This window comes from Barbus barbus (genome assembly GCF_936440315.1).
Source record: "Barbus barbus genome assembly, chromosome: 4".
Taxonomy (NCBI): Eukaryota; Metazoa; Chordata; class Actinopteri; order Cypriniformes; family Cyprinidae; genus Barbus; species Barbus barbus.
This window is the reverse complement of record NC_136732.1, coordinates 26,438,971-26,453,766: the sequence shown is the minus strand read 5'-3', so window position 1 is coordinate 26,453,766 and position 14,796 is coordinate 26,438,971. Positions and strand designations below refer to the sequence as shown.

Genomic DNA, 14,796 nt, shown 5'->3' with positions numbered 1-14,796 from the left:
GCTACACGTGAGCGGATGACACATCAAAGCAAAATCCACGTCAAAGTTCCACTTCCTCTTTTTTAATTCCTGCACATGCTTTCGAGGAGAGAGGAGCTGAGGCACTGAGAGACTGAGAGTGAATAAGCCTTTAAATGCTCACTCACGCACACTTTCTGCTAATCAAATTACAGAGGCGTAATTAAATGGCGGGGAGAGGTAGGGCACAGGACAAATCTGCCTTTCAGGGAACCATCTGAAACTTCTCTAGCTGCATAATAATCCCACAACTGACCCACAGGGCCCTGGAACTGTGTGTGAGAGTGTGTGCGGTGGTGCGCATGCAGTAACTGAACGTCTGGGGGAGGGCGTGACTGTGAGGCAGCACATGTGAGAGACACGTGCTTGGATGCTCCAAATACACACACACACACACACACACACACATATACACTCTGCCTCAATGACACACACTGGTCACAGACAATCCACCGACTGTCGTAATGACTCTGTCCTGAATTGTCCCTTGCTACACAGTGGCCCCATCTGGTTTATGTACCTCTCTCTCTCATGCACTATAATCTCACTCTCTATTTGTCTTATTCCATTATCTAATCGTATCATCTAATCGTAAAACACTTCACACACTTAGATGAATCATCAAGCACTCTGGATTACAATTGCATTCAGTTAGGTGATGTCAAAGACTTCTTGCTTCTTGCAGATGTGTGCTGCAACGACTCCTTACATCAGTTTAAATGTTATAATAATGCTTATGTTTGATTTTATTATATACTTGAGCCTGATTGATCAGTCAAAGCATTGAGTGATTAAATATGTTTGTATAATGACACCACACTGTATTATTGACCATTGTTCCTGGTAGCCAATCTAGATTTATGACTCTCTTATCACGCCGAGGCCTTTCATATCACATAATAAAATAATTTAAAATCAGTATTTCATGCCCATTAGATTTTTTATTTGTTAAGTTGTAAGAGTGACAATTAGTAAAAACACTTCTGATTTGATTCATTCAACTTGAATATTTCATAATTATAAACATTAATAAATAATTAAATAATTAACTATTATTTATATACTTTAACACTTTAATATTTTTAATAAATAAATATTAGTTACTTGTTATTATTTTTATTATTATTATTTCTAACTGTTATTCTGATACGTTAATAATAATAATAATAATAAATTTTAAAATAATAATAAAAATAATATTTGATTTTATTATATTTATTATAAATATATATATATATATATATATATATATATATATATATTATGAATGTGTCGGAATAACGTTAAGAGTGGGAAGCTTTATTATTTTAATGAAAGTACAAAAAAAGTCGCAGATTTACTTGATTATTTATCTAAAAACTGTAAAAGTATTTATTACTTAATTTGGTAAACTGTAAGTGTAGTATTCTGGATTATGTTGAGTCAACTCTTCATTATTGCAAAATATACCCAGGGTTTATCAAAACAACACTTTAAATAAAATTATATATTAAATTCATATTTATAAATAAAACTTTATTTTAAGGTGTCCATAATACAGAGTAATTATCTAGTTAAGTACTTAGTAGTAGCAATTGTACTTACATGAAACAAAATGTACTTACCATGTAAATAAGTTATGGAACAGCCTGTACTTACAGTTTTTAATTATATAGATGTAATAGGCAGCTACTGTTACACATATGTAACAGACCGAGTCTGTTACACAGCTACTTATGTAACCAAAAGATTGTTACATATGTGTTGCAGACTTTATACAGCGTAATTATAAATGTAAGTACACAGACATAAGCTACTTAAAATAAAGTGTATCAAGACTGTACTTAAGTGTACTAGTAGCTGTGTAACAGACTCGGTCTGTTACATATGTGTAACAGTAGCTGCCTATTACATCTACATAATTACAAACTGTAATTACAGGCTGCTGCGCCATTACTTAGTTACATGGTAAGTACATTTTATTTAATGTAAGTACAACGGCTACTACTAAGTACTTAATTAGGTAATTACTCTGTATTATGACACCTTAAAATTATATGTTATCAAAACTTTTTTATGAAGCACCTTGTCGGTGTAGAAATTAATAAAATGGTTAACATTACTAAATAACAAAATCTTTCGTACAAAATATATGTTTTCTAAAAGTTCTGTTATTTCATCAAGCAGATACAGTAAATGGTCATCTCAACCCGGACAAATACCAGCAGATTAGTCAATAAAGTCAGTCAGTTTACACTAAAATCATAATTCTGTCATCGTTACTCACCCTCATGTCGTTTCAAATCTGTATGGTTTTCTTTCTTCTGTTAAACATAAAATAATTTTTAGTAACCAAACAGTTTTGGTTACCATTGACTTTCATTATCATCAAAAAAAACAAAAAACATTAAGACATAACTCACAATATATCACAGGTTTGGAACGACATGAGGGTGAGTAACGATGACAGAATTTTTGTTTTTGGTTGAACTGCCGCTTTAAGAGCTGACATATTTTATAAATGCACACAGGATAACTCACCGTGTCTCATCTCCCTCTGGCAGGTTAAGCTCCTGCTCTTTGTGTTCCATTCACCTTGATTCCATCCAGCGTCCAATCACAGGAGACTGAGGCGGACCCGACCCTTGCCGCTCTGCTCAGCATACGCAGGGTGAGTATCAGTCAGCTGCTATTGGACGGCTCATGGTGACAGACCCCCGCGTGTTTTCTGCCTCTGGATCAAACGCCTTTACACCTTTATCAAAGAAACACATAATTCGTCTTGAATTAGCACAAAGAGGGTCAAACAGTGAAATTCTCTAATCAAATCACCTCCTCCCTGCTCCTGTCCTCTAGAGGCAGCCCCAAACTTCATTTGTAAAGCAGCTGTGACTCTGTTTCAACACATGGTGGTGCACATGCGCACCAGATCATCCTGTCTGAACTCTTGCCCCCGGATCTCAGGCCAAGCTGCTCTCATTAGAGGGAAAGGCCAGATGATAAATGCACATCCCTCACGCCTGTGTGTTATTTTTCCATTCTTGCTCTGAAGCCGATATGGCTTCAGCGTGCAAGGTCAATAAATCTGCCGTTTCCAAGGCAACCACTCCGCCTCTATCTAATTATAGGAAAGCTGAACTGGGTTATTCCATAATGGCTGACCTCAGTGTTTAATAATTCAGCAGATCATTGCATCTTGGGATTAATTTACTCTTCTTTTTTTTTAAAGATCATAGAGATTTAGTTTGTGAAGGATGTCATGGATCTCGCTCTTTCGCTGCACTGACATGCATTATCACCTGCAAATCACACCTTAGGATCTCACATTCTTAAACAGCCAATAAAAGTACCTCAATCTGAATCAGTGTGATATATGAAGTGGTGACTCACATGACGGCACCCAAGACAAGATCAGACATGAGGCACCCCCTGAAGACAAACACAATAACCTGCTGAATCTCTTATTTTAGAGACTCTGGCTTTAGATTAGTCAATCTACAATAAAGTAAGTAGAGATGTTGTTGTTGTTTTTTAAAATGAAATAATACTTATTATGTTAGTGTCCGTTAACTTTTGTGCAAATTAAAATAAAACTTCTTTTTTTTTGTTGCTTACTGACACTAATAAATGACCATTATACTACACTGATTCTCAAAGTGTGGTACACAGAGGAATCATTGAATTACAGTATCTCACAGAAGTGAGTACACCCCTCACATTTTTGTAAATATTTTATTTTTTCATGTGACAACACTGAAGAATTTACACTTTGCTACAATGTAAAGTAGTGAGCGTACAGCTTGTATAACAGTGTAAATTTGCTGTCCCCTCAAAATAACTCAACACACAGCCATTAATGTCTAAACCGCTGGCCACAAAAGTGAGTACACCCCTAAGTGAAAATGTCCAAATTGGGCCCAATTAGTCATTTTCTCTCCCGGAGTCATGTGACTCATTAGTGTTATAAAGTCTCAGTTATGAATGGGCAGCAGGTGTGTTAAATTTGGTGTTATCGCTCTCACTCTCTCATACTGGTCACTGGAAGTTCAACATGGCACCTCATGGCAAAGAACTCTCTGAGGATCTGAAAAAAAAGAATCGTTGCTCTACATAAAGATGGCGTAGGCTATAAGAAGATTGCCAAGACCCTGAAACTGAGCTGCAGCACGGTGGCCAAGATCATACAGCGGTTTAAGAGGACGGGTTCCACTCAGAACAGGCCTCGCCATGGTCGAGCAAAGAAGTTGAGTGCACGTGCTCAGCGTCATATCCAGAGGTTGTGTTTGGGAAATAGACGTATGAGTGCTACCAGCATTGCTGCAGAGGTTGAAGGGGTGGGGGGTCAGCCTGTCAGTGCTCAGACCATACGCCGCACACTGCATCAAACTGGTCTGCATGGCTGTCGTCCCAGAAGGAAGACTCTTCTAAAGATGATGCACAAGAAAGCCCGCAAACAGTTTGCTGAAGACAAGCAGACTAAGGACATGGATTACTGGAACCAAGGTCTCTAACATCCACCAGCTCTGTGATGCCGTCATGGAGGAGTGGAAGAGGACTCCAGTGGCAACCTGTGAAGCTCTGGTGAACTCCATGCCCAAGAGGGTTAAGGCAGTGCTGGAAAATAATGGTGGCCACACAAAATATTGACATATTGGGTCCAATTTGGACATGTTCACTTAGGGGTGTACTCACTTTTGTGGCCAGCGGTTTAGACATTAATGGCTGTGTGTTGAGTTATTTTTAGGGGACAGCAAATTTACACTGTTATACAAGCTGTACACTCACTACTTTACATTGTAGCAAAGTGTCAATTCTTCAGTGTTGTCACATGAAAAGATATAATAACTATTTACAAAAATGTGAGGGGTGTACTCTCTTCTGTGAGATACTGTAAATATAAATTAATGTTAAAACATTTTTTAAAGTTTGCAAGGTGGCTAAATGCTGCCTGGGTTATTTTTTTGATCAAGTACATTTTTTACTTTACATTTAAGTACAGTACAATTTTTATTTAACTTTTAGGTACAGTACATTTTAATTTAATCATTTAAGTTTTTTATTTATCTGTATGTGAGCACAGTGCAGTGTTAATGTTCAAACTGTATTTACAATGTTTAAAGTGGCTGACCATAATAAATATTCTTATTAGGAATAAAACTGCCTCGTTTTTTAACTGTGCAGAGCTGTAGCTGAATAATTAGGCCAATCACGCTTCTGTATTTTAATGTTGGTCATTATGGTGGTACTTGGAGAGCCAAATTTTTTATGAGGTGGTACTTGGTATAAAACATTTGAGAACCACTGTTATACTACATTAATACAAATAATATGTAGGGCCCTATGACTTCTGCGATGCAGAAAACGTGGATGGAATTGTGGAATCCAGTCATAACAAGTTGCAAGATATAAACTCACTAAGATATAAACACTAGTTTAGGGACAAATTCGGACAACTTTGCTTATCGTGCATATTACTAGCATATTGGCTGTTTATTAGTACTTTATACATAAAATACTTTATTATTCTGCAATTAACACCTTATTCTACATGACTATATTTTAGATCCCTTAATCCTACTCCATACCTAAACTTAACAACAACCTTACTAACAACTAAAAAGCAGCAAACTAGGTTAATTGGGGCACAAATCGTAGTTAATAGTTAGTTAATGGTGAAAACAGTCAGAATTGCGAGTTTATATCTCTATGAAAAGTTTTTGTTAATCACATGGCAGAAACAAGCTTTTATTTAGACAAAACAATTTTTATTGTTAGGTTATAGGATATATTGTTTTATTTTGTTCAGCCATTACACGCACATTGTATAGAATCAAAATATCAACTGATTTTGTTCAGCAAGCTACTGTAGTTGCACTTTTGCCAGTCAATAGTTCTGGTCAATAGCTTCTATTGTCACTCTAATGGAACAATCTGATTGTGTGTGTGTGTGTGTAGCAGGCATTGCAACAGCCTTGGCCACAGCTGCATACATAACCTTCCCTCAGGAAATCTATTCTTAAAATCTGATTGATTCAAGCATAGAGCCTTGAACACACTCTAAACATTCAGAAAAAAAAAAACTTAAAAAAAAAAACTGTAGCAGTATTTCAGATGACCACAGTGTCCTGATTCAGTCAGCTACATGGCTATTTGTAAAACCAGTAACAAATTAAGCAGAACGAAAGCAGCTTCAATGCTGCTCCTTTGGAAACCATTCAATTACAGACAGAGGACATACATTTGTATACAGCACATCCACGCAGTCCATATGGCTAAAACAGATTTTGGCAGAAGAGGGCTCTTGGGATGCCAAGAAAATGACTGTATTTGCAAAACAAAATTGACCTCTCTCAATTCCTCCCTGGTGAAGTGGACCACTCGCCCTGTTTTCCATCTCTCATTTATTTTCAATGGGCATATAAAGTGAGCAGAAACAGGAAACCAGCATTGTGTGTTTAGAATTAAATAACAGAAACCAAAATAAGTGCCTTGAGTGCTGAGTCTGTTTCGTTCATGATTTTATGGGTGTTACGTGATATGCGCATAGGTGTGTGTGCTTGTTTTCTTTGTCATCCCTCCCTCTTTTGTTATTGCTCTGCTGCTTGCTCTCAGGTTCCTGATTGGACGTGTCACCTGCTGATCAACAATGTGATGTCGTCCTCTTCGAATTTGCTTTCGCCCTGCTGGTTTAAAGGTCCTCCCGCGAACTTCAGAAGGAAGCTCGTTTGTGCTTGATTGGTGTGCTGTGTGTCTGTGTACGCTTTGTTTGCTGAAATTAAGTCTTTTGTGTCTTATTCTTTGATGCAATGTGTTTAACACTTAGTTGGCTGTGTATTTGAGTTACAGTTCGTTCTCTCCTTGATTAGGGAAAAGAGAACAAGCATATTGCTCGATATACACTTTGCACGTAATGATGAGTGTTTAGGTACTGTACATTAGGGAAGTGGTGTGCGCCATCCTTGTACTTTGGTTATTAAAACTAAAACCATGTCGGAAAAGTGGCAGATTTGTCAAATACACTTTAAGAAGATGTTTTTAAACTCTCTACTTCATGCTTTAATGCACTGAACCATTAAAAAAGCAAAGTCAAACACACTGACTGGGACACTTGGTCTCAAGTCAAGGACGAATGTGGGATGAGTCTTTCACTATAGTTAATTGAAGGCAAGACAATCTAATTGAAACTCTGTCCACATAAAACTATGCTTTCATCTTTATTTTTCCCCTATGCAAGTAAAGACAGTCTTAAAAAGTTGTTAATGGCACACAAAAGAGAGACTCTAAAGGATTATGTTGTGGTACTATGATTCACACTCACACTTGGGATGAAATTAACAGTTATCTTGAGGTCAGTTTAACATTACATCTCTCACGACACATAACTGAGAGGAAGGAGAGAAACAGAGTATTGACATGCTGTGTGGGAGTTTAAGCTTTCTAAGTATGATAAAAGCAGAAAACGTGACAGCTGTAAACACCGTTATAGTGGATTGGTTTAGTTTCCTGTGTGGTCACAACTGAATTGTTTGAGACACCTCAAAAACTACTTGTGTTAAGGAGAAATTTCAAAAAAAAACACAATTTCTATCTATTTACAAAAGCAGATGAAATGAGATCACACTGCTTAAAACATTCTTTGAGACACTGGCCAACCGAAGCCCTTAGTAAATGAGAGAAGATCTTATAGCAAACAAACACCGTATACTATGGTGAATGCACTGCGCAACAAAATCTTTGCATCTAATCTGCAGAAAATCAGATATCAAAACAAAAGCTTCTTGACTATGAAATGTTCTTTTGCATTACCTATACCAGGAGATATAATAACAGCCATCTGATCAGCATGTCTCATAAGGCACTTTTAAGTTGCAATAGATCATTTGCATAAGTGCTTCAAATAGAAATGTTGCTGGTCACAGGTTTTAAGAGGCATTTTTGAGTAGGTTCTTTAATGGCCTAATGGATTTATTATTCATAACAATAACAACATTGTATGCAAAATGTTCCTTTGTAAAGAAAATCTATCGTATGAACAGGGATTGATGTCAGTAATTAACTTCTATTATTTCCCTTATTCCTTCTGTTTTATTTATCTTTCCATCCTGTCACACATATTTTTCGACATACTTTGATGTGTGAAATTGGTGTTACAGAAACTCTTCTATTTAAAAAAAAAAAATGCTGATATTCCATAATTTTTTAATTCTACTGTAAAACTGAAGGGGTATCCTTCTCTCTGTAAAAAAATGATTAAAAACAAAATTTTGACAAAAAATATATCTATTTAAATTAAATGTCATCTATGACACTAAAGAAACAGCTAGGAAATCTTTTAGTCGTGATTGTTTTTTATTTATTTATTTTTTGCTGACAAAGAAGAATATGGAGCCAGCAGCTCCTTTTATTCATATCTTAAAAATGAAATAAACAAGCTATTAAAAAATACCAACATTTATAAATAACTCTGTAACAGTTGAAATCAATGACCAGTTGAAGCCATTAAGGACATGTTTTCATTTTAAGGCATGCCTGATTTTATCTCAAAACTTACTGAATGACTTTTTAAGCATCTGGCAATGATGCCTATGTGAAACATGCAGTGAGCCAGAAGGCACGAGCATGCTAATGTGTGTGTCATGCGCTTTCGATGACTCAGTCCCTCATCAGGCATTCATCAGTTCATAGAATGCAAACTGCTGACATGCAATGAGATGTAAATGTACCTGCCAAACTGAAATGTAAATCAATCAAGTCATCGTCTCTGAGGTGCTCTGGTGTGGACGAGAATTGTTTTTAAAGTCCACGTAAGGTGGGTAGGGTTGGGTACATGCAACACAATTACAGAGGAGAAAAAGACTCATTTTCCAATCAAATCCACAAGAGCTGAATTTACCCTTAGTAAAGGGTGACATTTCTAGGGCCGTATAAAATCTGCTTTATTTTTTCCCAAATTCCATTTTCATTTCCATTTCTGGTTTCCCTTTTAATTTTTCTACATTCTGTTTTAATGGTTAAATTTTTTTTTTATTATTTTGACCAAATTCTGTTTTCCATTAATTTTCTGGATTCCATTTTAATGGTTTCATGAAATATTAATAATCAAAATCATCTCCAATTAACTGATTTTTGGGGGCGGGGGTTTTATTCTGTTTTGTATTTACATTTTTCTGCTAATTCAATTTTGGTCAATAATTTTTCTGGTAAATATTACTCTAAAACTATGTTTTAATAATAATTGTATTAGTAGTAGCAGTTACATTAAGCAATATTTCTGTCAGTTTCTTCAAGTGAAACCAAACATTTATTTTGAGTTGCTGTGAAAACCTTTACATTTCTGTTTGTATATGATGGTTTTAATCAAAATGAAATGCTCATGAAGTGACTCTGGAGATTGTTTACATGTTCATATATTGAGGCGGCAGACACTGCGAGCGAAACACTGCATTCACACAGAGACACGCAGAACATGCAGGACATATTTAAATAGTATTTTTTTGCGTCTAAATATTCACAGATACTATATCACTTTTTAAGTGTACAAACCTACTTTTGATGTATTCATCCAAAATTTAGTAAATTTCGTGACATTTCATATTGTACAATAAATTCCATTTTTATGACTGGATTCTGCAAGGTTTTCCACCTCACGGAAATCATAGGGCCCTACATTTCTGTCATGATTTAATATATTTCAAAACTATGAGTGAAGCTCAAAATGTCTTTATTTCCAGCTTTATTTTGATTTATTTACATTTACCATTTTTGTATTTTAAATAATAATAATTAGTATTTTTTTAAACCGCATCTTTTAAACAAGATCAATTTATTTGAAAAGCTAAATTAAAGAAGATCTTGAAACAAGAAAAAAACTGACAATACTCAAACTATTCTTTTAATTAAGTCTTATTATCTTACATAGTTTTGCTTCTCAACTTGTTTTATTTGAATTATGTTTAGATATTTTTATTGGAAACAAGACAAATATATTTTTTTTTTTCAGTGTGAATGCTTATAATGTGCCTTACCGATGGAGTAAAACAGTCTTTACAAGGCCTTCTTAAACCATCAAATCTACAGCTTGTTACCATGGTAACAGTTCTCCTATTTGGCCTTCAACAACAAGTGAAGAACAGAATATTGTTGTTTCAGCGATTATTTCAGGAAATGGCAACTGAGGTCAAGAGGGTTGAAAACAAATGAATGAAATGTATGCTCGATCCCCTCTAAGTACTGTCCATAACAATTTGCTGTGTCTTTGCTGTGACTGTGAGCACTGGAACCCTTGCATGAGTCAGAGCAGCATGTAAAATTCACGAGGAGGCAATGTGACGAGCGCGATGAAGAATCCGATTTATCCCTGACATTGTGATTAATTAAGTTGCTAGTGCAGAGCTGAGCTGACAACCAGCAACTCAATGAGACACTTGCGATTGCAGTATAAATTCACTCACTCTAAATAACACTGGGTTAAAAACAACCCAATTTGGGTTGTTTTTAAGACAAGGGCTGGGTAAATATAGGACAGAACACATTTGGCGTTAATTTTACCCAGCAAATTGGGTTGTTTATTTAACCAATAATAAAGGGTTGATTCATTTTTATTATAATACTAGATTATTTTTTACTTTATACATGAAATAATGTTTACAGATTAATTTAAATCCTCTAAACTTTTGTAAAATACTCCAAAACCACTGGTTTGCATGATAACTTCCTTTATTTTCCTTTATTTCTCATTTACAGCATTGTTTATATCGTTTTTATGTAGGCTATACATATTGCCTATTTAATCTCGTTTAACAAACATTAGAAGAAAAAATTAACCATTAAACAGAAGCAATTCACAAGTAAATCGACCACTCTCTATAATTCTGTTTCCACCGTAACGGCGCTGGCTCTCGCACCCGAGCTGGAGTTGTGTTCAGTGGGGAACTACTCACGGATAAGACCGCCACCCTGCGTTTCACTCATCGCCGAAATGTACTGCGACTGCCTTCATTCAGGGTTGCTGCAGGATTTTTAAGCTCAAATTTAAGACTTTTTAAGACCTTTTTTAAGACCTGCATAAAATCAATACCATATGAGCGGGGTAGGGCAATGTCTATGGTAAACTATTAAACTGTAAAATGACTGTAAAAAGCATAATTTACAGTTCAGAAAAAAGTTTTCACAAAAACAAAAAGTTTTATTGATACACTTCACATTTCAGCCTTTAAACCATTTTTTTAAGAAAATGGATGAGTCAAAAGTATTAATTATTATATTAATTTAAACATTTATCAATAAATTATTATATTAATTAAATAACATACAAACACATTTTACTGTTTAGATTTTTACAATGAATTATCTTCTTGTCGATCCACCAGTTCACATTTACAGCTCTGCGTGTTTGCAGGGTGAAAACATGGGTCAATTTTCGCATTGGTCTGAACAAAAAACAACCCAATGTTCCTGCAATACCGGAGGCTGCAGTTCTAGGACTACATAGGACCCTACTTTTTGGGACAGCGCCATCTATTCCAACAGAGGAGACCTGATTCAAACATCAAACAAACAGATGCAAAGACTAGATCCATGGAAACTATTCATTTGTTATCTTTCCATCTTATTTATGATGTAAGAGCTAGCGTAAACTGTTTGAGGGGGCGTCAGCAATCTCCATTTAGCCTTTTTATCAGTGCAAAACAGTGCACTGTGCTGCTGGATGTTGTAAATTAGTATTTGTATTGAAATTATTTTACATTTATTGACGTACTAATAATCACACTAATTTGTACCGCAATTGTTTTACCGTTTACTGCACTTCAAGTGGGTCGCATATCAGACGAGATGCGCTGCGGCTAATTAACTGAAGTCTCGTACAGACACAAGTATTTTGTCCAAGAAAACTGAATTTAAAACCAGAATATATAGAATATACTGAAATAAATGAGGTTAAATATTTCAAGAGGCTTACCAATGGGTCTGTTTAGGGTTAGGGCAATATTTAAGTTTATACAATTAAACAACTACATATAATTCCTTAAAAACAATAATATAAAGAATTGAATAGCAAGTGCTATAAAATATTATTAAAATAATAATAATAAATGGCCTCATGGGCGGGCCTTGGCCAATGAAAGCTACCGTAGATTCCAGACCTTCAGCCGTCAGTCTGAAGGTCTGGCTACACGAGACTAGGATCTGAGTAACACAAAAACTACCCAAACATTAGGTTGTTATGTCTGATCCAGGGGATGGGTAACACAAAAACTACCCAAACACTGAAAAAATAGCACAAAAAAAGGCCCCAAAAGGCTCAACCCTGCATTTGGGTCAAAAAAATAAACCAGGCCTTCGGTCACATCATATAAAGACCTATTGCGTGCTTTAAGATTGCACTTTTAATTGCATAGCAAATGGCGAAAACAACTTACAGTGTACAATGTTGATGTCAAATAATACATTCTGCAAAATGATTGCGGCTGATGCATATAGCTATGGCAAAGCTAGAAGAGATTTAAGGTTAGGTGCATTTGTCTGTATACAACCTTTTGAGTGTATGATGATGACAGCATCTTGTATTGACCTTTAGCATTAGGTCATGGAACTAAGCTGGATATGAATCATAAGCTATATAATTGCTCAATTTGAATACCAAATGAGAAATGGCATAACCACACTATAACAATGATACTATGGTCAATTTTCGTAACTGTATGAAGAACTTGAGAACAAAACACTACCGTTCAAAAGTTTGAAGTCAGTACGATTTTTTTTATTGAAGGAAATTAATATTTTTATTCAGCAAGGATGCTTAAAATTAATCAAAAGTGATAGTAAAAGAGATTTATAAAGTGATAAAAAATTTATATTTCAAATAAATGGTTATTTTTACTAATCAGAATCTTATTATAATATCTTATAGAATATTAAGCAGCAAAACAGTTTCTTTAGCAAATAAGTTAGAATAATAAATAAATGTGAAAATGCTAAATAAATGTTTTATTTTTATTTTATATTACTTATCTTTCCATTTATATTTACCATTAGATTTAAATAAAACTATGGCTGTCAATATAAAAAAATAATAAAATAATGAATAATCTCATGTGTCTTTTGAAAGCAGAATGAAAACATTTGTGTTTGATTTTGTATTTGATTTTGTAATATTTTACTCTTTTTCTCTAAAATTTGCTGCCGAGCCCCTAGTTTGAGAAGAAGAAATAGCATAGTTAACCTGTCACATACAGTGTGGCCTTATTTCCCATCAGGTTACAGGGTTGTGTAAGAAAATGCAAAGAGCTGCATTAAGTGTCTGTGTCAGATCATGTTAGTTAAAATAAATATTGTAAAAGCCTTTCACGATGTAAAGGAACACATCCTTACCTTACCTTGATCTGCAGTGCCAGCTAACCCTAAAGTAAATCTGCCACGGAGTTTCTGTTTGCTAACGATGCAAAGGACAAATCAGATTGTTGGCGGTAATGCAACATAAATCCAATGTTTGAATTTGCTCTCACAACAACCCCTGATCCCCTCTAAGTCTACAAAACACAGGCATTAGGTCCATGAGGTCCATGGCAGCAAGCTAAGCATTAGATTTAGGGGTTAGCTGGGGCTTAGCAGGACTGTTGTTCCTGGGGAAGAAATGGAGAGCACGTGGGGGAGCAACCTAGGGAATACAAAGTTACAAACATAATCTGCCGGAATAGGTTCATGCTTAAAACATTCTAGGCAAATGCATAGATGGGCAGGTGTTGAATTTAGGTCCTCTGGCAATATCCCAAGAGCTCCACAGAGGTAAAAAAAGAACAGACCCTGGGTTACACAGTAAACATCGGATTCACAGCCAACTTGAGCAGGACTGTTGTTAACTTGTTCCATCAATTATTATAACCCGCAGAGCTCCAACAAAACCCACACAAACAGGGCAATATATTCTAAAATATATTCAACAATATAATTTAAAAAATAGTCGAACATAGTGACAAACAGCAGTATTTATTAAGGGAGAAATCTTTCTTCATTCCTCATTTTACACTAAGAAATGAAAATGAGTTTTGATGAATACTCAATGATAGCCTAAAAGCTTTTTTTGACAAGTTAAACACTAATCATTTCATCTTTATAATAGTTAACATAAACCATTACTGTAGTTGAATGAATAGCTGAATATGTCTGAGCTTTATCAGTTTGGCATATACTATATAATAAAGATCATTCCTTCTTAAGTTCAAAAGTGCCATGATGCTTTTTAGTCTTTCATTTGAAAGTGGAGATTATGTGAAAGATTATTATGGTGAAAGTTCACATACTAACTGGTTCACTTTGGTGGTTACAGCACTAAAGAGAAAGACACTGTATTGTATTCCAATAAAAATATTATGATGTGTATTCCAACATATTCCAGAATATGAAATATTGCAGTATGGGATCCTTGTCAATTACACATGACTATTTGCAAAATTATAAAAAAAATGTTAGTAAACAAGATACAAACTGTGCCAATGCCATACGGGAAAAGGTAACTAAATGTTACCTTAAAGAGCCCATATAACAATATATATATATATTTATTTTATGTTTTTTACAAAATTTGTATTCAGCGAGGATGCATTAAATTGATCAAAACTGACAGTAAAGACCAATTACAACAAATAATGTTTTTTAAAGTTTCTGTACATAAAAAAAATTCTAAAAAAAATTCTCAACTTTTAATCAATAACTTTTTTAATCTAAATAAATTAGTGATGTTCATATAAATTTATAAATGTTGATTCAGTAATGTTAAATAATATTTTCAACTTAAAAATA

General features: G+C 34.8%; 1 protein-coding gene across 2 annotated transcripts in view; it reads right to left on the bottom strand.

Annotated features, from left to right (window-relative positions):
* thraa (thyroid hormone receptor alpha a) overlaps positions 1 to 14,796 on the bottom strand; it is a 44,634-nt gene that overhangs the window by 17,436 nt on the left and 12,402 nt on the right. For both annotated transcript variants that reach the window (XM_079415161.1, XM_079415163.1), the window contains exon 2: positions 2,539 to 2,752. In XM_079415161.1, coding sequence (XP_079271287.1) covers positions 2,539 to 2,588 — 50 coding nt within the window. In that variant the 5' untranslated portion in view covers positions 2,589 to 2,752. The remainder of the gene's footprint in view (positions 1 to 2,538; positions 2,753 to 14,796) is intronic.